Source organism: Bacillus rossius, chromosome 17, assembly GCF_032445375.1.
Source record: "Bacillus rossius redtenbacheri isolate Brsri chromosome 17, Brsri_v3, whole genome shotgun sequence".
In the NCBI taxonomy this organism is placed as follows: Eukaryota; Metazoa; Arthropoda; class Insecta; order Phasmatodea; family Bacillidae; genus Bacillus; species Bacillus rossius.
The window spans coordinates 37403831-37429982 of record NC_086344.1 but is presented as its reverse complement, the minus strand read 5'-3'; the positions used below and the strand labels follow the sequence as shown (position 1 = coordinate 37429982).

Below are 26152 nucleotides of genomic sequence, written 5' to 3'. Positions count from 1 at the left end.
AAAAAAAAATTTACCAGAAAGTCAGTTCCCAGAGACAGAGAATTAAAAATTTTCTTAAAAACCTGGGAGAAGAAACGGAGGTAATGACAATATATTCATTACCAAACTTGGTAAGTTATTTTTAATCATAGTGTTCCTTAAACACCGGTCTGTAGTTTAATCACAAATGCTTGTGTACTTTAAAACTCATATCATTTAACTTAATGCAAATGTGACAATGAATAAATGGTGTAGTGGTCTAATGATCTGTAGCATGATCCAATGTCAATACTTAATTCGCCTCGCCACAATAATGCATGTTTCAAAGTTTTATCAATTACAGTGGTTTAATATTACAGACTAGTAGTGTTGTTAGCTTGGCGGTGATGGAAATAACGGGAGCAGACTGTTTATTGTGCCAGGAAAGATTTTATGGTCAGTTTGATGTGTGTGTGGCTGAAATGTGTTTGAGTAAGTACTTGTAGGTTAATATATTTTATGTATCTTGCAAGGAGGATTGATGAGACAAGGAAAAAAAAAATGTTCGGTTGGATAGAAATTATTGGAGAAATTGTATAAAATAAGAGTGGGTTTTCTGTAAGGCACTTCTGTATGAAGGGAAAACTTAGCTAACTGGCATTTAAATGAAGTTAAAAATATTTGGTGCTTTCTTCACACATAAAAATGTTTTTTTTTTTTTTTTTTTACATTCATAGATAAAAATAAATAAAACTCCTGCAGAATATCAAGCTGAAATTTGACATGAAAAAACAACTAATGAGGGGTACAGTTTCACTTACCATATAAAGATACTACAAAACAATTAATGATGTACAACACCTTTATATATAAATTAATTATTGGTACAACACAACAAATCACACACCACTACGTTGCTCCTGGTTAGAGAAATTACGTTGGAATCTTATTCTGTACAGTCACGGCTAAGATAATACATATATACAAAAATGACTAAAGCTACCCCTGTCACCATCTTACTTGCAACATCACCACATAGACTAATACTGGAATGTCGGGGGTAAGTGGTGTTGCAAACACGCTATGATGTAGCATTACAACATGGAAACGTAACAAGTAACTCTGTAACGGGCCCCGTGTCCCCACTTTACTCTCGACGCTTCCTTACAGCAAGCTGCACAGAACTAAAGACTTCAATTGAATGCGAAAGCAGCGTAATGGAGTTTTCCCGATAAAATTTGAACCCAAAAAAATTCCCTCCCAAGCTACAAATCATCAAATCAAAATTTATTACACTAATGGCACAGATAATAAAAATTTTACATTTCAGAAGAAATTACATAAACCACATAATTAAATGTTTTGATATGAAAGTTTGACGTGCGTAGAGGAAGACAACCATGCTACTTGAAAGTACAGAGAACTGACAACATCAGAAGATTTTCACGCAACTACTTCTCATAACAACCAAAAAATATTACAATTTGAAGTCTAATGTTAGGTTCCTAAATATCATGCTGTATCTCTAAAACTGTGCATCGTAGAGACAATGTACAAATAACATAAACTTACTATAGTAAAGCGTGCCATTACTGGAAAATGACTGTAAAAACATTTGCTTGAAGACCTAGAAAATTACTTAACGGTTGTCAAAAGCCAAAAAAAAATCAATGACCTCACAGGTGCGATTTACTTATTGGGCAAATCATGGCATGACACAAAAGAATCTACACTGAAGAAAAGCTGCAAAAACATCACCCTGAAAAAATGATACATACCACTATGCCAAATGAAAACCAAAGACAGTTTTCTTAACGCTATCCGTGTTATCAGAGATAGCCGCAGTTTCCATTAACTTGGTTGATTGAAAATGCTAATTTCTTTATGAACAAAGGTGAAGTCGTCTACTGAGTAGTAGTGTTCTCAGGTTCAGGGACTCAAGAGGCGGGGACCAGGCCCAGAGCGGGGCGTCGACTACGGGGCGGCTGCACTAGAAGATGGGGATGTAGTTGTCGATCTTGGTGCGGTGCTTCTGCGCCACGCACTCGGCGATCCACACCACGTTGCGGCACTCCTGCTCCTTCAGCTTCAGGTACGAGTAGAACACGCCGAAGTGGAACTGCTGGAGGAACGCGTTCACGTTCAGCCGCACCTGCGCGCGAGAAACACACGGCGTGGCGTGGCGTGGCGGACACCGCACCAGCGAGTCCGAGTGGTTGGATCACTCGCCTCTCACACCGAGGTGATTCAGGTTCGATCCCTGGTTGGGAAGACACTGCCACCGAGAGCTTTCTCCCAGTCCTCCGTCAATGCTTCGTTCTCATCTCGTCGTTCCTCAAAGACAAGACGCCAATGTCGACGACATGTCGGCCCTCACTCATTCAATCAAGCTTTGGAAACTTTAAAATTACAAACAGGGTTCCAGCTGTGGCAACATTGTAGCACATAGTTAAAACTTTTGCGATGACGTCAGTTTAAATATTTTTGTCACTGATCTACGATTAACATAAAAATCAAAACTTTTAAGGAAAAATTTCCCTGGTTAGTAAATCCAAACTTGTAACCACTTTGAAAAATTCTTAACACAACTTGACTGCGTTGTATTTCTGTACCATCTCTGTGTTAGTTAAATTAATTTGATGGTTTTTTCAGAGCCCAACTGTTATGTCAATAAGTCCCGTATTGCCGAGGTGTAGGAAGTCTTGTGACACCCCCCCCCCCCCCCCCCCCTATTAAAGGAGTTAAAAATCCACTCTGATATTGAACTGGTGCTCGTGGATTTAGGTTTGAACCAGAAGTCATACAGTAAGTCCTAGCCTCAAATAGTTAAAATGGTTAAATATCATAACTGGGTAAAGTAAAGTATAAATATGGTTACAATTACCAATTAATTTTACTATGAACCCATTAACTCTCCACTTTGAAACTTTGTAGACAATTTAATATTTGTACAAAAAATTTTATAGAATTTTTTTGGAAAAAATTAAAAATGCACTTTTTCCAAAATTTTAAATTTATATTTTAAAAATTATTTTGAAATTTATTTATTTTTTCTAGACATTATTGTGTTACATATCACATGAAAGGCCATACCAAATGCTGCAAAATGACACCTTTCTAACTTAATTTGGAGAATAGTTATGGTAATTTTAAAATATGCCTATCGTGCGATTGTGAGTGTTTTTTCGAAAATTTACAAAGCACAATATTTTCAAAACCGATGGATATATCATTCTAAAATTTTATATTTTCGGTAGTATGTATGGAGGTAACATCTGTGCAAAATTTCATCAAAACCTGAGATGGGTGAGGTAAAATGGGTGTGTTGATTTGACATGGATTGACCCAATCCCTTTAGTGCATACCTCATGTTCGAAGAACTTATCTTCCAAAGTCTTCTCTTCGGGGTTGCTGCCGGCACCTTCGAACAGGGCGCTGTACTCCTGGGGAAAGAAATGTGCGCATGTTTGTTACACGACACTGCCTCAAGTCACCAGCAGAACGAGCAGTCTCTAGCGAGTCTGGGCGCTGTGAAGCACCTTCTTGGCGTAAGTAGCCTCAGCTGGGCATCGAGATCAAACCACCCAACAATCAACCTTTCAGCACTACACGAGCACGATGGCAAACACGACGGACTGCAGGATGCAAAGAGAGTGGCGGAGCACGAATTCAAATACGCATTTATTCATTTATTATACAGTAAAACCCCTTATTTGCACTTTTCAAGGAACCCCAAGGAAAAAGTGTAAATTGCGGGAAAGTGTAAATTGTGGGAAAGCACTTTTATTGACAGTTAATGCTAAATTTTAGCTTAAAAAAATGTATCAGCATTTACTGGTGCTACAAGACAAACAATAGTTGTTTACAACACATTAAAGTACTAACAGGAATATTCAGTTCCTTGGCCAAAACCACTCGGGTACCCACATGCTTGTCAAACTTCTCAATAATTTTAATTTTATCTTCAATAGATAAAGTATTTCGTGGAACTTTATACCTATCCATCTTCAATCAAATTCTTGCCATAAATAATATTGTGAACGATAAAAAAACACGTGCTAACCAAAACAGACGTTGACTAATGTAAACAATGAAAGCCATCATAGATATGTACTGTACATAATGCAGCACTACTAAATATACGTACTGTGTATGAGCGCTTTCCGGTAGTATCGATAGCTCAGCGCTTCGGACTATGCTCTGCTACGAGAGTGCTCTATGACACCATAAATAAAACCGTTTGTGGTTCTGCTACGAAAGTTCTCTATGGCAGCAAAGATTAAAACGTTAGTAGAGGAGAGGCACCATAGAACTTGTCGATACATCAAAACGAAAGGTTACAGACAATAGGCGAACTACTTCAAACTTTTCACATCTATGACTAACGTGACGAGTATTTACATTTTTACCGTGTTTTGAAACGTACATTCCGGGTTTTTTGGTTACGTAGCGGTGTAATTTCAGGGAAAATGCAACACGAAAGTTAATGTACAATAAAACGGACCTACATAAAATGACGTTATTTGCGGGAAAACGTAAATAACGAGAACGTAAATACGAGGTTTTACTGTACTTATTTGTCCATTTGACCATAGGAATGTTTTTACACAATTGTATGGGTCAATTCATTTGAATTGGGTGATAGCTGCATCTGCAAAATTCTATACTACTGATAAATTTGCAATTATTTTCAGTTATAATTTATGTAAAAATCATAAAATGTAACAATATCTAAAATATAACAATCATGAGTTTTGTAAAGAGATTAATTTTCATTACAATTTATATTTGTAATTTTAATTTGTATTCTGATTTTACAATCTTTTTTTTAAAAGTAACTTTACAATTTAATTGCTATTTAATAATCAGCGTGTCTACAGGTCACAAAAAGTAACAAAACTGAATGAGTAGTCACGAAAGTTACAAGAAAGTTCTGAAATAAACAGCAATTCTGTTCAAAGCCACAAAACAGTCCTTAAATAACCTGCGTCGTGTTTTATAAAGTTTATATTCTCAGATTAAACGTAAATAGTTGGAGACTGTACACTTGAATCAAGTAGAAATTATCTCTGAAATAATAATGGGAGTGTTCCTGTGAATGGTAGATACATTTCACATTATGTTTAAATTTGCTCATTTTGTATTAAAAAATATTATCCTAAAAGTATTTAAAAAAATTATGAAACTTTTATTATAATGTTCTAAAAAAGTCCAGCAATTGGTTAATCTGTTATTTGTAGACATCCCGATAATAATAAGGAAAAAAACTTGTTTGCACCTGTAGCAACTGGACCACTGGTTTTCTGATAATAGTAAAGCCATAAATAGTTTTTGCCCCACAGCCGTTGCACTCACGGTGTAGTACTCAGCCACGGCCTTGACCTGCTCGTAGTCGTCGGCCCGCGCCAGGGCCGCCAACCCGTCGGGGTGCAGCTTGCCCACCCGCGGGTACAGCTTGGCCCGGTCGTCCTTCGTCAGCTCCGTGCCGAACGAGTTGATCGTTATGATGATGGCTCGCCTGTCCGCCTCGAACTGGGCAACAAACACACCCCGTGAACAATCCTTCACATCCTCAATTTATTTTGTTAAAAAAACTAGCGACCCGCCCAGGCTTCGCACGGGTGCAATGCTGATACTAAATATACTTAGTATAGACTAAAAACAAAAGATAATCAACAAATATCAACAACAAAAGATACCTATTCCATTCAGTTACTTTTTTGAACTTAAATACCTTACCTTAAACTACGGTTTTCGATAATTAAATAAAAAATATTTTACTTACTATTCGTTCGACTAAAAACAAAATATAATCAATAATTATCAACAACATGATCTATCTCGTAGGGTTCAGCCAGCGTTTGCAATGTAAGTGCAAAAAAATGTGTATTTACAACATCACATTAAAAACCTCTAAAATTATGTTTTTCTCTACTATATTATGCATGTATTATACATATAAACCTTCCTCTTGAATCACTCTATCTATTAAAAAAAAAAAGCATTAAAATCCTTTGTGTAGTTTTAAAGATGTAAGCATACATAGGGACAGACAGCGGGAAGTAACTTTGTTTTATACTATGTATTGATATCACAATTTAATACTCGACTATTAGCACATATTTACTGCAAAACAATTTATTTTAACCTGCCTGTTGTGTTTACCTTGCGTCGATAATCACAGAGCCATGTCCGGCTTGCATTTGGAAGGTCGCAGAATTATTCAATTGCTCCGCCTGTTTTCCTTCAAAAGTGGTTTTTATGTCCCCACTTCAGATGAATTTAAGTGCAGTTCCTTGACAATACCTTCCTCATTCCCTATCCTTCATATTGATAGCTAGTATTTGGCTTCAGGCTAGAATAAAATTAATAAAAATAATTACTTGTGATTAACAGGGTTCAGGTTTTGCTGCGAGCAGAAATGCTATATCCAAAAACCTCTTCCACAGGGTCACATCTGTGGAGGTCGATCACAAGCAAACATCTACAGGTATATTATAGAACACACATACGTACTCGTGGGCGTTGCTAGGATATAGAAATAATTATTGCCAAGTTAATAATTTCAATATACATCCCTAAATTATATACAAATTCTTTTCACAATTGTTTCTTCTAAAGCATAATTTCGGAATGGGTGATGTCAATCTTCGACATGTTATCACTTTGGTGAAAAAGATTGCGGAAGTGAGAATACCAAGATTAATTTCTTGGTAACCAAATGAGAACAAAAATCGGGATACGTTTATTCGCTGTTTGTGGTAGGTGCAAGTTTGGATGTACACATTGAAGATAAAATAAACACCCTTATGTAATATAGCATCCCACAGACAAGGCCTACAGACATGCACATGTACGCACACGCACTCACTCACCGCCAGTATTTCGCACATGGCGTCCGCCGTGGTCCCGCCCAGCTCCTTGCAGAAGGCGTAGAATGCTTCGAGGTACGCCTTGTACAGGGTGTTACGGATGATCTCGATGTTCATCTCGTCCAGATCCTGCTCGCTGATGCAGTCCACGAAGAACGGGGCTGCAAGACAGCGCGCCACCCTCCCTCAGCGTCGCGACTCGCACAACCACAGCACAAGGTCCGACTATCCAACATCAACGTAGTTCCAACTGGAACATCGAGAGTTAAAGTGTGAAATGTAACCTGCTAGAAAACAAGAAACACCGTACCGAAATGTAAACATCGACAGCGCAGAAATACGACACGGCAGTCAAGTTCAAAGGCCAGGAATACACCCGGAACAAAACCTAAACAAGAGCGGCTCCATAGGTGTCGGATCACAGATTGTGCAGAAACGCAGAATGCTAATTTAAAAACTTTCTCTGTACTAATAAAAAATAACAAGTCCGTTCAAATTCCTTAAAAGTACGGGCTGTCCCATCCTGATTCCAGCGGAGAACGCACCTCCGGTCAGAAGTGGCGATTTTTCTGAATTGCAAGGGCCAGGTAAAAACACCTCTTACGCTCTTTTTTAACGTACGGAAAGCTAGGCTATGCAAACATTGTTCGCCGTGTTTGCTGCGCCAGGTGGCCACACATATGTCTAGTTCTCTAATTCTCTGTGTTGAAGCATGATGATTACGACAATCATGATATTCTCCCGGTTCTCACGGCATGTAAACGTTAAAAAAAGAATTGGGTTCATGAAGTTAATAATAAAAAATTGGTTGTCTGTAAATTCGGTTTACGGACAATAGTTTAACGTGACGTCATAACAAAACATAAAACATTGATGAAATGATTGCATACTTTTATGAATAAAATTGAATCATTTTTATTGAACTATCACTATTTTGTATGGATACAAAGAAGGAGTGAAATGAAATCTACAATTTAATTCATAAATTTACTTTCATTTGCAGTCATTAATTCAAATATGTTTATTACTTTAACAAACAGATTATTTTAACTATAACTTTTAAACATGTTTGCTATTTAACTTCTTCCAATCCGTGTTATTCCTTTAAGGATAGGACGATGATAGGAAAAGTAGGAAACGAATGGGAGTGTTTCAAGTTTTAATGTGCCTCGGAAAAAGTCAAATCGATGGTTGTTCCAATCGAGTGGAAGAGAGATAGATGCGGCGCAGGCGTACAATGAGCGTAACGGGACACAGCGTAACGGGACAATGTGCGTTACGGGACACTTTTTCGTGCGTGCAGCCGGCGTTCATTGATTTATTGGACGTTTTCACGTCAAAATTTTTTTTTAATAATTCCATAGTTTGATGAAGCAGTTGCGGTGCGAGTGTCGGTGCGGACGGGGGAACTGGCGGCTCACCGAGGGGCGTGTCGACGAGCACGGCGTTGTAGAGCTCGGCGGGCGTGGCCGCCACGTGGATGGCCTCCATCTGCTCGAAGCTGCCCAGCGGGTGGCACTTGGGGATCAGCTCCGAGATGGAGCGCTGGTGCAGCGTGCCCGTGATCAGCAGGATGATGTTGTCTATCATGTAGCTGTACCTGCGCAGCCGCGGCACCCACGCTCGCTCACTATCTCTCACTCTCTCTCACTCACTCTCTATATCTCTCTCACTCTCTATATCTCTCTCTCACTCTATATCTCTCTCACTCATTCTATATCTCTCTCACTCATTCTATATCTCTCTCACTCACTATCTCTCTCTCACTCTCTATCTCTCTCTCACTCTCTATCTCTCTCTTACTCTCTATCTCTCTCACACTCTATATCTCTCTCTCACTCTATATCTCTCTCTCTCACACTCTCTATATCTCTCTCACACTCTCTATATCTCTCACTCACACTCTCTATATCTCTCTCTCACACTCTATCGCTCACTCACTCTCACTCTCTATCTCTCTCGGGACCGATCCACTGGGTTCCCACCAACCACATCAACGAAAAAGTACTCCAAATTGTGTGCGATATCCTTAATAGATATCCACACGAGAGACTTTTCACAGAATAAAATTATTGAAAAATAATTAACATTAATCATTGAGAAATTTATATTTATTTTCTGTAACATTTACATTTTGGTATTATATTAAACAAATAAGTGATTATGATTTAAAAAAAATTAAATAACACTAATTAATGTATATAATCTGTTACTTATATAAAGAAAATTTTCAAAATTTTTTATTGTATTTTTTTATTTTTTTTCCTACATTTTATACTTCTCCGTTACACTGAATGATAAATTAAAATAGAAAGATATTTAATATTTGTGAATACAATGAAACCTCATTAATAAAAACCACGTTAATACAAAACTTTCATTAATACTAAGTGTTTTCACAGCCCCCTAGAAATTGCACAGCTGTTACAGTGCTAAGTGATTTTGTTAAATATTTTTTTACCTTATTTGAATTTTATTTAGACATTATATAATAAATGTGATTAAATTTAATACATACTATGGTTGATACAAACCTAGTTATTGCAAAGTTACTTAAATATGGTCCCTTATGGTTTGTATTACTGAGGTTTGACTGTATTGTGATGTTCAATTCAAATGAAGGGAAATAAAATCAGTCTCCACAGAATCTTAGCAACGAGATCTCCAATCACACAGCAGGCTCCACACGAACATGACTCGGTGCAAGTAATATTGAGTGATCCCAGGGTGTCTGGATTGAACCAACGTCCCTTATAAGAAAATTCTTTTCACTGAAGCATAGTTCCAAAAAGTGGCCATATTGTCGTACACGTTTACTGCATCTGTTGCAGGGAAATAATAGTTATGTGTTTATATGAAACTACAATAAAACACACCAATCCGTTTAATACATTTTTTTTTATAAATTATACAATGTGCATTTAAAATAATTGTACAGAAAATAAAGTAAAAATTATTATCTATACTCAAGACAAGTTGAGAACAAAAGCTGAATATAAAGAAAACCAGTCGTAAGTGATCCTAGCAGGCGTAAGTCAAATATAAATAACGTTGAATTTTATATATATTTTTTTTTTGCTCTCCACTTCCCCTTCAACATAGCTCCAAGATTCTAAATATTAGTTTGTTTTATGTTTAATGTCGTTTATCTGTAAAAAAAAAATTAAGGGGAATTTCTGGAAAGTACTTGCTTATGCAAAAATAATAATAATACCTGGAAATTTTTTACTTCCTAGAGTGTAACTTTTGATATGCTGATTTCGCACGTCTCAGTATTGGTGGCTAGAGTGAAAGGTTTGGTTATGTAAGTCAGCAGCTTTTTCATTACCTAATTAATTCATAGTTACAAACTAAAATGTACTCCCTGTCAGAAAATTACTATCATGCCAATTAAAAGCAAACGGCACACACATTGCACTGGCTGATCACCTTTCCTGCTTGAAGAGTCGCAAAACAAGGGCAAACTAGCACAAAGCAGATGATTGACTAATTCTGAAGATAATTGGTTGAAACTAAATGCACATATGTTCTTCACATGTACAGAATTCAAAATATTTGCCGAAACCCATTTTCAATCGTAATTCCTGAAGAACAATTTGTAAAAGCATAACAGTGAAGGAATTTTTGTAACCATAACAACTGATTTGTAACTGTTGGCATGTCTTGTCATTTACTTCTTGCAGTGATTTTAATAATTTAAGTTTTAATATTTATACTGCTTTTTTCTGATTTCTAAAATACTTCCCCCTACAATTTGTTGTCCTTCCCACTACTGAGTATTTTAAATCCAGAAGGAATTAATAACTGCAATCTAAAGAGACAATAACATTAGTAGTACTCAAAAATAACATTTGATTTATTTCCTTAAAAAGGATGGCCACAAATACACTCAAATTAATTAAAAAACTAACTCTAATGTCCTGACTTTTCCCTGTTATCCCTATCTGTTGCCACCCCATTAGTGGAAATAGGAACCATATTTTATCAATATTTCAATGCTCAACTACAAACTTACGTAATGTAATCCAAAAATGTAGAAAGAGGCTCCACTGCATGATGCCTCATGTGCTGGAACTCGATAACCAACTTTTCTCTTAACTTATCATCTATGACAGACACTTGAAGTGGGCTGGGTTCGTTGGCCAAGAAGTTTCCATAGTCCGTGCCTTGTAAATGCAATTTCAAATCTGAAAAACATAACCACAATGCCAATAATCTTACGATGGAAATTACAAAAACCTTCAAACGTCCTAGCCATATTTCTGTTCCACATAATTATCTTACCTTCCAATGTTTCACACTGAACTAGATTAAGATAATCTGCCTGTTTCAAAATACCACACTTGAATCCACGACATAAACCTTCCAGGTACCCCGCATCAATATTAAACAGACATCCAATCATTTTTAGAATTAATGTTTTTTTAAACGGATTTGGTCTAAAACTACAAAATGTTTTCCTTTAGATAGACTCGCCCACTTTCGATCATATGACGGTCTGTGACGTATCTCAATGCCAAATGACGGCTTTCAAAACTACTGGATATAATAGCCATGAGTTTGTGGAATAATTAGAAATGTTCCGTTATACTCAAAATTGTACTTTCTCTACCCATTTTCTAATAATTCGAGAAGCTCAAAATTAAAAGCTGAAGTATCAAATAAAATGGTTATCCAAACATTAGTCCAGTTTAGCAAAAACGCCAAACAATCGTTTATATGTGGGAGAAGGAGTTATGGTATTAGCAATAAATTATAGAGTGAATGCATGCTTCATATACCTTAAGAAAGCATTTAACATAGGTAAAAGTTATATTCTTAGAGAGGTGGAGAGTTAATAAAAATGACTATATACAAGATAATGGTTCTTGATGCAATTCAGCCATCTGGACGAAATCAACGAAAAAGTAAGTTTGGCGCATGCGCGAAATTTTGGCAACAGTATGGCTTCAGATAAGACATCAAAATAGGTTGCCTAAAAATAATGGACTGGCAGTGTCCATTTGTTCGCTAGGATTATGGTTAGGGTACAGGTATAGCTTTTTCAACAACAATTCCCTTAATTTTTGTTCGAATACCAACCTTACAATCTTTTTTAAGCACGGTGCAGTTAATGGATCAAAATATTAGTCTTTAATCACACTGTCCCTAATGGGAATTATTATGCACTTGCTGAAATTATTTGTGATCACATTATGAAGTGCAAATAAATGAGGCACTGTTATATTATTTGCATATTTGCACATTTGGGGCCTTGACCTGTGTAAGCTGGATGGGAGGGGGTCGTTTAGCCATCGGGATGGTGATGGGGATTGGGCTTTACTGCCACAAAAGATACATCAGGTGCAGATGAGGGCAGCAAGATAGATATTCGAGGATGGTAATAAGGAGAGAAATAGGTGGCACTCAGACCATCTACGATGGTTGCTGACCTTCATTTGGATGATCTGGATGTTAGGTTTCAACCTTTCAACTATATACATCCTGGGGTGGTTAGCAGGGTGGATAGGAGGTTTGAGATTTAGGTGAGTTAGAAAACCTACTATTGAGGAGACAAATTTGCTAAACTTTCAGTTTAATTCAGAATCAAACAATAGAACTCTCAAATGTGTTTTCAAAAATATATTTTCTGATATTTTGGACAAATTCACTTGATGTTTTCTGGTTATTTTTTGAATCTTATATTTGAATCTATTTAGGTGTTGGATGCATCTAATTAAAACAAAAATAATGTATTGAATAGCTGCAGTTTTACGTAAGTACAATTTTGTTATTTTTTATAGAGAGTTCTTTATATGTCATGTTAGTATTTTTTTTTATAAATTGTATATTTTTTAAATTTAATGGATATATTTACTTATCTGTGCATCTATGATGGTTTCTTTTTTTAGAGCGGGAGCCGGTAACACGTGTCGTCTCAGGTCATCTTTGCTAATTAATATTTGGCGAAATGAAGAGTCCTCCGTTCAAAGTTGGTAAGTTATTTTCTCATATTGTCTTTCTATTAAGTTAATTTATTGTTTTAAATTAAACATTCATACTCTAATGGTTTTGTTGGTTGTTATTTGCATTTGCATTAAAGATAGTTTGTGAAGTGAATCGTGTTAGGTAGTTTAAACTTACGAATGGTATAGTGATGCAGCTTAGATTAGATTGCATACAAGTCGAGTTAAACGGCTTCTATTGAGATTAATCAACACCTCTTATAGAGGATTAGTTTTCTAATCTGTCCATTCTTATTATTTTTTCTATATTATTTTGAGGTTGTGTTTGTGTTCAGGCGGGAACTTAAGTATCACAATATTCTAACCTTTTCGCACACCCTTGCCCAGCAGAAGCGATGTAATCCATAGCAGGCCTTTTAAAAACTCTCAGCTTAACTGCAAATATACTACATATTCATTAATGTACAATTTTACAAGAGCAAGAGGTTTGATTCTTTGGTTTTTAGTTGATATACTTTTTCTGGGAGATATATATTTCAATAGGTACTAGGAGTGGTAGCAGTTGAGCTGGTACAGGGATGACTAACCTCCTTGGGACAGGGATGACTAACCTCCTTGGGACAGGGATGACTAACCTCCTTGGTACAGGGATGACTAACCTCCTTGGGACAGGGATGTCCAACCTCCTTGGGACAGGGATGTCCAACCTCCTTGGGACAGGGATGTCCAACATCCTCGGTACAGGAATGTCCAACATCCTTGGTACAGGAATGTCCAACATCCTTGGTACAGGAATGTCCAACATCCTTGGTACAGGGATGTTCACCCTCCTTGGTACAGGGATGTTCACCCTCCTTGGTACAGGGATGTCCAACCACCTTGGAACAGGGATGTCCAACCTCCTTGGGACAGGGATGTCTAACACCCTTGGTACAGTGATGTCCAACACCCTTGGGACAGGGATGTCCAACCTCCTTGGTACGGGGGGGTGTAGGGTTTTGACTGAGAAAAAAAAAAGTATTATTCATCCCACATCATTTCAGGTTTATTTCTGGTAAACTATGACCAACACATAAATAAATAAATAAACAATAATTGATCCTCTTCTTAGTCTGAGTATTAATTTTTGAAAATGAAATGGTTAATGTTTACAAACACCTCGAGGTAACAGTGTGAGGTTTGTGCAGCGGACATGGGCCTGGCGGAGTGGGGGCGCAAGGAGATCATGCTGGCGGAGGAGGAGATGCCCGGGCTGATGGCGCTGCGGGCCGAGCAGGGGGCGGCCAAGCCGCTGAAGGGGGCGCGCATCGCCGGCTGCCTGCACATGACCGTGCAGACGGCCGTGCTCATCGAGACCCTGCTGGAGCTGGGTGCCGAGGTAGCGCGCCGCGCTCGCGTGCTTCTGAACTCCTACTGGTTTCTGAGGAATCGCAGCTTATCACCTGCGTTACAACGCGTGTGCTTTGACCCGGCTGCCGCCATTTTACGCTTTTGCGTGTTGGTCTCTGTGTGTATATATGGACCGTCTCCAGGTAAAAGGTAACAAGTCATAGAAAAACAGTGAGAAAAGGAACAAGTCACTTAAACTCTTAAGTATACTTAGAATATGTAATGCATTTTTAATCATTGGCAACTATGTTGGTAAATAAAAGAATAATGCAAGAAAAATTTAAGTATTTAAATTTGATTTTTATCTAAGAGTTTTTTTTCTCCTGCAAAATGTGAATTCTTGACTTGTTACCTTTTACCCGGAGACCGTCCATATGATTTGGAGAACTAAAATCGTGAGAACGGACAAATACTTCAGTTACATTAAGAATACTTCAAATCAGTGTGGTCGGTTGGTTGGGTCATTATAGCTACATTATAAATACAGTAAGATATTTTTAATGGTTGTATAGGAATTGCCAACATAAGATGTAACCATCCTTACCTAACCGACCTTTAACATGATTTCACAGTATTTTTTATGTAGCTATAAATAATCCAACCAGTAGTTTACATAGTTTTGAAATATTGTTAATGTACCTTACCTAATGTAATAGATCATTTTCGTGATTTAACTCAAGTTCTCCAAGTTATATACACTGGAAAGGAAAAAAAATGGCGTAGGGCCGCATCATTGCACAGGTGATTGCTCAGAAACCGGTAGGAATATAGAAAAGCTGTTTTCAGGGTAAATATAGAAACATCTCTAGTGTCAACAAAGAAAATAGTATGTTCGGAATTTGGTTATCACTTTACGGAAAAGCCGTGCTGTAAGAACGTTGCCACTGGCTCGAATCCCTGTTTTTGTTTGCCCCTGAAGTTTCTCCTGACAAATGATTAATTGCTTTTCAAATGATTCTCGCAGTGGGGATATTGATTCAAAACATTTCACAGACATAAGCTATTAGCCCATTTGCCCTGGTTGTCGTGGGGACACCTCGAGAACGGGCAGCAAAGATGAGCAAGCCAATATCAGCCGATTGTCAGTTGTTAAATGTGGAGAGAATTCCGTGGAAAGACTGTAGTCTGAAAAAAGAAACTAAGCATAAATGAAGATGAGATCGACAATGTCAAGAGTCTGCAGTCACTGTTCTTGTCACGACTGTCTCATCAGTCCGCTGTGTTCGTCTGCTATAATTAAAAAAAAAAATTATTTGGCTCAATTTTTTTTATGGATTTATCTGCGATTGTTCAATGACTTTAAAAAATAACCATTTGTATATAGTTCTCATTTATTTATTTATTTGTCTGCAGTAGCGTTGTATGGATGCGGACGAAACTTTCTCCTAGCTTGTGTGTCCAAAAAAAAAAATACACTAAAATTTAAGACACAATTCAGTGCTGGGCGCTGCTATACTTCACCAATTTTCGGGTGAATTTTTTAACTACCGTAGTCACGGAACAATGTTTTTTAGGCATGTTAAGATAGTGACATCATCTGATATTGGTATTGTATTTTTATTATTTTTTTATTTATAGATATTTTTTTTTTAAGGGAATGAAAAGGTAGAAAGTTTTGATTTATTATTTATTGTTGATTATTTATTATTCCAAAAGCAAATTAAATGCTATGTAAATTCTTTGGTAAGAGTAATGATGATAATAAAGCAATCATTATTAACTAACCACTGCCCAACTGCAGTGCGTAGCGCACTCGTGTGTGTCTGGTGCTTCATGTGTCGTGGCGGAGATAAGTCCTGACTCGAGGTTCATGGTCAGCCGCGACCCGGGGAGATAGCGCTGAGCTGTGTTGTAACGATGTTACGCAAGTGTCTGCTATTTATGGGAGCCGTGCTAACTCTTTAGACTGAAATGTCATTCAGAGATGCTAATTGTTTGCAATTTTTTTTTTTTGGATCATTGTGGGATGACGTTACTTTTTTGCTAGTTTGTTTACTTATGTTGCTAAACATTTAGTAAAACTGGTAATATTAGTGAATTATGTAATATAATAAGCACTAGTTGTTTGGAATTTTTTTTTAATTTACAGTTTTGTTTCTTATCATGGTTTAATTGCTTTTTATTATGACACTGACTAAGCTCTACTCGCAGCTTATGCGTAGCATACATACATGGTGCGGTGTTTCGTCTCTCAGCTGTCATGTATTCGCAGACATCCCACACTGCCTTTTTCATTCATCGAGGAAGCAAATATACAAATCTTCCAAGTTTTCTTAATTTTTTTTAATTGCATGAAAAAATAAGTATGTTATTGACTGAAAGTAATTTCAACTTTAGAATACATACATATTATTAAATTTTATTGGTTTTTAAGAAAATTACCATATACATCCAGTTTTAAAACTTAGGTACGTGTTTTTAGTTTTTTGACAGATACACAATTTAAAATAATTTTTACATTTTAAATATATATATTTTTTCCCTTCAAAGTAATGGAACCAGACCTTTTATAAAAAAAAATTCAGTTATTCTATTTAAAAATATGTTATTTAAAAAAAAACACTGGTTTTGAACCAGCCGACCGTGCCGCATACGGGCATACCTAGTCTGATTTATTGATTCTCATGGCGATGGTGAACTACTTCTCGGTGATGTGTGGTACCAGTGTGTGTGCTCTGGACGGGGTCGGGGGTGGTCTGGAGCGCGACCGTGCCGTGCCGCAGGTGCAGTGGTCCAGCTGCAACATCTTCAGCACCCAGGACCACGCGGCGGCCGCCATGGCGCAGCGCGGCGTGCCCGTGTACGCCTGGAAGGGCATGACGGACGATGAGTACGTGTGGTGCATCGAGCAGACCCTGGTGTTCGCCGACGGCAAGGTGCGTGCCTCGCTCTCCCCTCCCCACTTTCCTCTCCACTCCTTTCCCCTCCTATCCTTCCTTTCCTCTCCCCTCCCTCCCCTCCCCTCCCCTCACCAACCCTCTTCTCACCCCTCACCACCCCACCCCTCTCCTCTCCCCCCACTCCCCTCCCATTCCCCTCATTACACCTCCCCCACCCCTCTCCCCCCTCTCCACTCCTCTCCCCGCTCCCCTCCCCTCCCTCCCCACCCGAGTCCCGAGCCGGGACTGTCGTGACTACACTTCCGAGCTTGTGGTCTCCAGCAGCGTTTTGCTGATGTGCATTCGGTTTTTTTTCTACAACTCACTTCAATTTGTAGTTGCACGTCAGATGTAACGTCGCTTGAGACGACGGCAAGCAAATTTTTCACGAGAGCTTAACCCATTTGCATCCACTCACTTTAATGTTGGACATACCATGGAATCCATAAACATTTTTATATATTACTATTATTAAAGTTATCTTCTATTTTCATTATATTTTTATTCTTTAGATAAAATTTTAAAAATAGTTTAAGTTTCATGATAATATACCTTTGTTATAACAATACTAGCTACTTTGAGGGGTTATTTTCATTCTAAAGGGGTTTTTTCCAAGTTTTTCGGGCAGATTAGCCATTTTGCGTACCAGTACGCCTATGGTGTTATCGGCCAGAAAAACAGCTGCGTACTAGTACGCTTGTAGATGCAAATGGGTTAGTAACTTTATGTGCCATGCTGGAACAGAATGATAGCTGGTGTTAGGAAAAAAAAAGACCATAGCAGCGCATTATGTTGAATTTAAGGGTGAATTCACGTGAGAAGATGCCAAATGCATGCATTCCAATGGAGAAACAAAAAAACTAATTTAAAAAAATGTCCCGTAGGTGGTGGTGTTTCTTAAGCGACCAAAAAAAAAAGTTTGCAGCACATGTCACTAAAACATAGCCATATTTTATGTCTTATCTAGTCAGTTTATTTTTAATTTTTGTTGAATGTTAAGTATCACTCGTGTGCATTCATTACACTATGCAACATGATTTTCTATGATTCTTTGATCTTAGTTATTCCTAATAGGGATGGGTCGGTACTGGTTCTCGGTTCTCGGTTCCTACGGTTCTCAGCATTTTAACCAGCACCGTGAACTGCATATAAAATGTCGGTGCCGGTACAGACAGCATAGAAAAACCCTTTAAGAAAATAGTCCTTCACTACCGCTTAACTTCAGCATAAAATGGCGCAACTCACGTCAAATTCGCATATAAATTATACAAGCTTTTTGGTGCTTTTTTTGTAACTGAAGCAATAAATAGTTTATTACTTGAAACACCTCATAAAAAAATGTGTAAATAATGCTTATTTTATTTTTTAAGTGAGAAACAAGAACCAATTTCTAAGAACCGGTACCGAAACGAGAACCGGTAAAAAACAGGAATTGACCCGTGTGTGTGTGGAACGTGGACGTATGTTTGTGTGCAGATTACTTCCTGAGAGTTAAAAATTATGACTGTTTTGAGGCGGACGCACCACAACGCCCAAATACCACAACGCCGAACGTACCATAATGCAGAATGTCAAAATTGACCACAACGCCGACAGCTAGAAAACTTCTGTGTACCACAACGCCGAATTATACCACAACGCCGAAATACACTAACGCCGATAAATGTCATTGCAGGACTGCCACAAAGGTTAGGTTAGGTTAGGCTAGGCTAGGATAAGTTAGGTTAGGTTATATTACGATAGGTTAGGTTATATTACGATAGGTTAGGTTAAGTTAGGTAAGGTTAGGTTTGATTGTGGTATTTCGGCGTTAAGGTACATTTAAGAAACACACAAAAATTCATTTAGTAGTTATTTCGGCGTTGCGGTACACAGCAATTTTTCTAGCTGTCAGCGTTATGGTATTCGGCGTTATTGTACGTTCGGCGTTGTGGAATTTCGGCGTTGTGGTAACGACCCCGTTTTAAACATTCGCTTGTGACGAGAGAAGTGGAATGACTCGGGGATAGCGCGGAAGTGCGTGGCCGTGTGTCTGCAGCCCCTGAACCTGATCCTGGACGACGGCGGGGACCTGACCAACCTGGTGCACACCAAGTACCCGCAGTACCTGGGCGAGTGTCGCGGCCTGTCCGAGGAGACCACCACGGGCGTGCACAACCTCTACAAGATGCTCAAGGAGGGCAAGCTGCGCGTGCCGGCCATCAACGTCAACGACTCCGTCACCAAGGTGTGTGTGCCGCAAGTCCGGGCTGTTGGCAGGTCACCGAGGTCACATCGCACCGTCAAAGTGATGGAGCCATATCTCAAAAAAAATGTGAAGCTGAGTTAAAGATCGCCAAATGGAAACCAACATCTGCCAATCCCACCGATGTAATAAGGCCGTGCCTGAATTTTGAAAAAAAATAACGGGTCAAAACACGATGTTGCGATGGACGCAAGTCTGAAAATTTAACCGTGTCATTGCAGTAATATTATAGCCTCTTGTTTAATCGTGTTAAAAGTTTCTACTTTTGACATGTGGCCGCATTATTTTGACAGTACGACATGTGCATCGACGATGCTGGAGGTCACGAAACTTTTAATTCCCAACAGCATTTGGCCGTTTTGAATTTTATTTTTTGATCAGCTTTCACGTGAATATGGGAGGTTGTAGAATGTGGGGAATATTCTTGATCCTGTACTGAAATTAAAATAGTGCAACGGAGTTCAACAAAGTTAACACGGTTTTATTTTTAGTCCAAATTCTTTTATATAACAGAAGAATTCACTGTATTTTTTTAATTTTTATAAAAGTGGTTTTGTAATATATACTTCACCAGAACAGGGTCAAAATTCATATGCTGCATTTCTTTCCGTAAAATAATTTCTAATAAATTTGTTTAAAACAGGTATGTTCTGTAGAGTTACAATTGAATGAGAGTGTGGGCGGGCGTGCTGTCCGCAGAGCAAGTTCGACAACCTGTACGGGTGCCGGGAGTCGCTGATCGACGGCATCAAGCGCGCCACGGACGTGATGCTGGCGGGCAAGGTGGCGGTGGTGGCGGGCTACGGGGACGTGGGCAAGGGCTGCGCCCAGTCGCTGCGGGCGTTCGGGGCGCGCGTGCTGGTCACCGAGGTGGACCCCATCAACGCCCTGCAGGCCGCCATGGAGGGCTACGAGGTACTGCCCCGCTTGCTGCATTGCACTGCACAGGAACCACCTTTCTTGACGCGACGTCTAATAAATCGATGAACGCCGGCTGCACGCACATTGTCCCGATACGCTCATTGTACGCTTGCGCCGCATCCATCTCTCTCCCACTCGATTGGAACAACCATCGATTTTGACTTTTTCCGAGGCACGTTAAAACTTGAAACACTCCCCCATTCGTTTCCCTACTTTAACCTATCATCGTCCTATCCTTAACAGAATAACACAGATTGGAAGAAGTTAAATAGCAAACATGTATGAAAGTTATAGTTAAAAATAATCTCTTCGTTTAAAGTAATAAACGTATTTGAATCAATGAGTGCAAATGAAAGTAAATTTTGTCAATTAAATTGTAGATTTCATTTCACTCCTTCTTTGCATCCATACAAAATAGTGATGATTCAATGAAAAATGATTCCATTTTATTCATAAAAGTATGCAATCATTTCATCAATGTTTTGTTATGACTTTGTCACGTTAAACTATCGTCCGTAAACCGACTTGACAGACAACCAATTTTTTTTTTGTTTTGTTTTGACGTTATGTACAAATTATGTATGTGCAGAGTGGGGATGTATGGTTATTGCATACCTCGTTATCTAAAAAGTGGGTAAATTTCTGCCCCCCTCAGGTTTGTATTGACGATGTTTCACTGTAGAGAGATTGAGATTTATTGAAATATATATTATATTATAATTATACATATTTATAATATAAAATACATTTATTATAAATGGGAACTAAGAAAACCCAGCCATAACCACAGAAAATCATTTTAGATTCCAGGAAGAATTGTATATATGTATAAAGTAATAAAATACAGAAATTAATTCTTCAAGCATACCCCCAAGGGGGCTTCTATCTTGAAGAGGAAATTAATTGCTGAATTTAATTTGCCGACATAAGGTTGGATAACATCTGTAGAGAGATTGAGAATTAGAGAGAGAGAGAGACAGACAGATAGAAGCTATGTTATGTATGTGTGTTCCTACTAAGAAGTTGATCGAGGTGTTGCAATGCACGCTGGGCATCACCTAGTTGTGAATAACATACAAAAGGCATAATTCCAGATGTTTTGTTGTTGATGCGAAAATCATAAGATAAGTTATGAATAGACCTGCTGGATTTTTCTCGGATTTTTGTTGTAAATTGTCGCACTGTGTTGAAAGTTAGCCATCCCTAGGGTAGAACGTGTGTAGCGGCACCGGGTGTCGTCGGGAACTGAGGTCGCACAAGTGGAAGTCTCGTGAGCGTACTGTCACGACAGAAGCAAAGTGGCTGTGATCGCCAGTGTCGTTGCGGGAGCCTCGACGTTCCGGGCGTTCGCGCAGGTCACGACGATGGACGAGGCGTGCAAGGAGGGGCGGATATTCGTCACGGCGACGGGCTGCTCCGACGTCGTCCAGCCGCAGCACTTCCTGGAGATGCAGAACGACGCCATCGTGTGCAACATCGGCCACTTCGACTGCGAGATCGACGTGGCCTGGCTGGAGAAGAACTCCGTCGAGAAGGTCAACATCAAGCCGCAGGCACGTTCCGTTTCCGTTGATTATACAGCTCGTCAACACAGTGGGATTTCAAAATACATCTGCATTTTCAAATTTTTTTTTAGTTTCAATAAATTTTTAATAAAAATATCAATACTTTTTTTTATAAAACAAATGTAAAATTTACTTGAAAGTGGGAAAAAAAATTGTAAAAAAATTACTATATCAGTTCATGAAAGCTTGTATTTTAGATTTAAAAAACCATAGAAAAATTAATTAGTTTGAAAACACTGTTGTTAGTTTATTGTATGTATACTCTAAAAGTACTGCTGTCTGCTGTAACAAAATTAATATATACAAGCATTTTCTCTATCCGGTTTGATTAATCTTCATACAGGTTTGCTACAAGTGTAAAAAAAAAACTGTTAAAATCACAAAAATGTCAGGGAAACAAAAAATGGTTAGGAATCAGGTTACAAAAATCACCAAATATTTCTGGGGTTTTTCTTCTTGAGATTAGCAAAACTGCATCTAAGTTTCCCCTGACTAGACACTTTAAAAAAATGTAAAATATCTGGAAAATTAATGTTTTTTTTTTTTTTTTTTTTGAAAAATCATTGGCATTTTACAGTAAACATGGAGTTAAAAAGAGAAATAAAAAAACTTATTTATGCATACCTGTATTTTGATATCTGCATTTGTAATTTTAGATGAATATGTGTCAAATCGTTTACGTACATGTTTTATCCATCTGGAACTGCATTAATCATGGTTGTGCCAGCGTCGAGTGAGACGGTTCTCGCCTGCAAGGTCAGAGATGCCCGCCGACGGCCGAGGGCCGGTGGTTCACGCTGACGGGAGCGTGGTGTCGCAGGTGGACCGCTACAAGCTGCGCAGCGGGCGGCACGTGATCCTGCTGGCGGAGGGCCGGCTGGTGAACCTGGGCTGCGCCACGGGCCACTCCTCCTTCGTCATGAGCAACTCCTTCACCAACCAGGTGCTGGCGCAGATCGAGCTGTGGACGCGCCCGCCGGGCCACTACGCAGTCGGCGTGCACGTGCTGCCCAAGAAGGTAACCCCTCCACTCGCTCCGTCTCGCCGCCCCCGTTTTCTTGTTTACATGCTGTAGTGTTAGGTTACATTTGAGAATTGAGTTCTCGTACCCAAGTGTTCAAATAACCCAAGCATGCTCTGTTCTATTTGTGGTGGTCACAAAACTTCAAATCCCAACAGCATTCGGCTATTTTACATTTTATTCTTAGACCAGCTTTCACGTGAATGTGGGAGGTTGCACTCATGTTGGGTCCTCAAATCTTCTCACCAGACGTTTAAGAATTGTTTCCGGGTGGTAAGAGGGAGGTATTGCAAGTGAAACGTGACTTCTCGCTTGGGCTGTGCGGTCCTGGCTTGGTTTTAAACCGAGAACCTCAGTTTTGGTTTCATTTTTGAATGTACCTCAAAATCTGTGTTGCATTTGTTTTGTTTTTCCCTCAAATTTTCTCACCAGATATACTTACTAAGCGTTGTTTGTGAGCGTTATGGGGTATTGCAAGTGACACGTGACTTCTCGCTAGGGATGTGCGGTTCTGGTTTGGTTTTAATCTAAGAATCTCAGTTCTCGGGTAAGGTTTCATTTTTAAATGTACCTCAAAATCTCCGTTGCATTTGTTTGTTTTTCCCTCAAATTTTCTCCACCAGATACGTACTAAGCATTGTTTGTGAACGTTAAAGGGAGGTATTGCAAGTGACACGTGACTTCTCGCTAGGGCCGTGTGGTCCTGGTTTGGTTTTAAAAAAAAAGAACCTCTGTCCTGGTTTCGTAATTTCATTTAAAATGGGAAAAAAAAAAAAAAAAAAATTCTCTGTGCTACACTAAACATATGAATGAGGTTTACTGGGTTAGTTACCGTCATCTAGTTGCTAAAGGTGTGCGTGTGTGTGTGTGTGGCGTGCTTCAGCTGGACGAGAAGGTGGCAGCACTCCACCTGGCGCACCTCAACGTGAAGCTCACCAAGCTGTCGCCCCGGCAGGCCACGTACCTGGGCATCCCGGAGGGCGGCCCCTTCAAGCCCGACCACTACCGCTACTGAGCCCTCCGCCTTACCGCGGCTCTCCACTTAAACTGTTCAATGTTACAGCCGACACACTTGAATTTTACAGCAAACTTCTGTTTTCGATAATGCAGCGCGGTCTACGCTATCGCTGTGATTTCCTTCCGTTTGTAACGGTTATGCGGTTTTTTTTAATTTCCCCTGTAGTATTATTTTAGACGTTCGCATCTCGTTTTCCAACAAGTGTGGGCGAGGGTGGCGGGTTCGATACCGACACCCCTTCACGAGATCAATGTGACGGGTGCCCTGCTCATGATCTTGGAGGATCCCCGTCGCTTTTAAGCCTCGGAAAAAAAAAAAAAAAACTGAAGTATGGATGTAAGGGAAGCCATATCTTTTATGTAGCTAACCTAACCTTATTGGCCATTAGTATCCTTTTATGAACACTGCCACATTTATTTACAATGAACCAAAAAAAAAAACCTGAAGTTGCACAATTGGGAGTTTGGCTCTCTCGTCTGTGAAAAGGATTCCCATGGATGTACAGCGAAACCCCTTATTTACGTTACCGTTATTTACGTTTTCCCGTTATTTGCACTATATTCTTCAGGTCCCGTTTGGTTCCCATATAGTCCAATACAATACTTTCCCGCGAATTACGTCTCAAAAATCGAATCAATCCCGCTATTTACGTCACGTAACAACCATAAACAACCAGAAAATACCGTGGAGCTAGTAGGCAATGAACATTTTAAATAGCAAAATATACATATTTTATAACATGAAAAGTTGCTTTTATTTCTAAACATGTAATAATTTAAGCCTAGGCGTGTAAAAGTACGAGTAATTATAGCAGGAGACAATCTAAAATGCACGAGGGAAAAACGTAAACTCATGAATGTACAAACATGGCTGCTTGTAAGTTCTGATACTGTATTTATGTCACAACTTAGCCGAAATACTGGTACGAGACATAAACTTCACAAGATAAAATGAGCGGTGTCTTGGTAACTGTTTTATACGTCTTTTATAATTTGGGAAGTATTGTACAGTTGACGCCATATTTTTTAAACTAACCATTTATTTCTGGGGATTGTAAATAATTAATTATTGGTATCAAGACATCATGATAAACGTAAACTTGAACATGTCACGGCAGCGAGAAAACTGGTGCGTATACCAATAAACTGGTATTAGAACTGGATAAAATTGGTACACGGGAGGTGGAGCTTATATTTTTTTCCGCTAAGCTCGCATCTATTGGTTGGCGGCTGATGGCGTCATGAGTCTGGGCGGATCATAGAGTGCGCATGCGCCGCCGCGTCGTTACAGCAGCTGACCGAGTACAATGACCTTTCTCCGCGTTTGGCGCGCTATTGACGGTAAATATTCATCAATTTGCGGCCTTTTCTTAAAAAATTTTTTACTGTGAGCAATGTGTATGTAGCCCGTATTTGTTATAAACCCTGCCGGTTGCAACTGTATTTATAATTTGGAGAGGCAAATAATCTCCTTGAACAGCCTAAAAAGCAAGCAGAAGAAAATTTCAAATTTATTTTTTAGGATGTAATCAGAAAAACATTTTGGCTTTCATTCTTTTTTTATTTTTGTCAAATGTGGTAAATTAATAATTGATTAAATACTAAAGTAAAATTTGTTGTTAGTGTGTTTGTACCTGCATTGTAGTATGTGCTATTAAACAAAAGGAAAAAAATTCTAAATAAGGTAAACTGTACTCCTTTTTATACTTTTCCCTTTATTTACACTTTCCCGCTTTTTACACTTTTTTACTTTGTCCCCATGAAAAGTGCAAATAAGGGGTTTTGCTGTAATTGTTTGTATGGTGGTCTTTCTAGAGGTGCAATATTTAGCGTGTGTGACTAATATCTTTGTTCCTCGTTCTATTACATCGTGTGATTGGCACATGAGGTCGTGACGGGTCAATCAAATCCTCAAAGACCACCAAAAGGATTCATAATTCAAAGAAAAAATATTACATGAAATAAAGTGAATTTCAAAACCTCAACACTGATAACCTTTGAAGTTACTGGTTCAATTTTTCCTTTTACCATTCCCCAAGATGATGTAGTGTTACATGTACTTATATGAATAAAATTTCAATTATTGTATCCATTCTGGAAACTTATTTTTGTGAAACAAAAATTAAAAAATAATTTCGTGTGTGTCATTTTATTTTTGACCCTTGAGACCTTGACTTGGATTCGAGCTGTATTCAACGTAATCTTCAAGATTCAAATTTGAAGTAGAGATTGGGATTCGGGAAAAAATTAGGATTAGGCCCATCACTAGTTTACCGTACAGATGTCAAGTCATCTGATGGCAGAGGACACACATAAAAAAAAAAACTGTCTAGTCTCAGA

The 26152-nt window shown here is 38.7% G+C and overlaps 2 protein-coding genes across 2 annotated transcripts; one reads left to right on the top strand and one right to left on the bottom strand.

Moving 5' to 3' along the window:
* Positions 1–802: 802 nt before the first annotated feature.
* Positions 803–11368, bottom strand: LOC134540731 (V-type proton ATPase subunit d). Its single transcript, XM_063383627.1, has 7 exons — positions 11115–11368; positions 10846–11017; positions 8252–8430; positions 6834–6991; positions 5314–5490; positions 3324–3401; positions 803–2110 (listed from the first exon to the last, which is right to left on the bottom strand). The coding sequence occupies exons 1-7, from the start codon at positions 11233–11235 to the stop codon at positions 1949–1951; spliced, it is 1047 nt and encodes a 348-aa protein (XP_063239697.1). The 5' UTR covers positions 11236–11368; the 3' UTR covers positions 803–1948.
* Positions 11369–12695: 1327 nt separating this feature from the next.
* LOC134540869 (adenosylhomocysteinase) lies at positions 12696–25797 on the top strand. The gene is made up of 8 exons (XM_063383890.1): positions 12696–12805; positions 13963–14153; positions 16888–17040; positions 19082–19270; positions 19988–20203; positions 21565–21762; positions 22595–22792; positions 23679–25797. The coding sequence occupies exons 1-8, from the start codon at positions 12781–12783 to the stop codon at positions 23808–23810; spliced, it is 1302 nt and encodes a 433-aa protein (XP_063239960.1). The 5' UTR covers positions 12696–12780; the 3' UTR covers positions 23811–25797.
* The last annotated feature ends 355 nt before the right edge of the window (positions 25798–26152 follow it).

Excerpts from the sequence above, each read along its gene's own strand:
- LOC134540731 (XM_063383627.1), bottom strand. The coding sequence starts at position 11,235 with ATGATTGGATGTCTGTTTAATATTGATGCGGGGTACCTGGAAGGTTTA. Across the intron at positions 11,018-11,114 it reads TCAGTGTGAAACATTGGAAG|ATTTGAAATTGCATTTACAA; the intron begins GTAAGATAATTA and ends TATGTTTTTCAG. Across the intron at positions 3,402-5,313 it reads CCGTGGCTGAGTACTACACC|GAGTACAGCGCCCTGTTCGA; the intron begins GTGAGTGCAACG and ends TTCTTTCCCCAG.
- LOC134540869 (XM_063383890.1), top strand. The coding sequence starts at position 12,781 with ATGAAGAGTCCTCCGTTCAAAGTTG. Across the intron at positions 19,271-19,987 it reads TCAACGACTCCGTCACCAAG|AGCAAGTTCGACAACCTGTA; the intron begins GTGTGTGTGCCG and ends TGCTGTCCGCAG. Across the intron at positions 22,793-23,678 it reads TGCACGTGCTGCCCAAGAAG|CTGGACGAGAAGGTGGCAGC; the intron begins GTAACCCCTCCA and ends GGCGTGCTTCAG.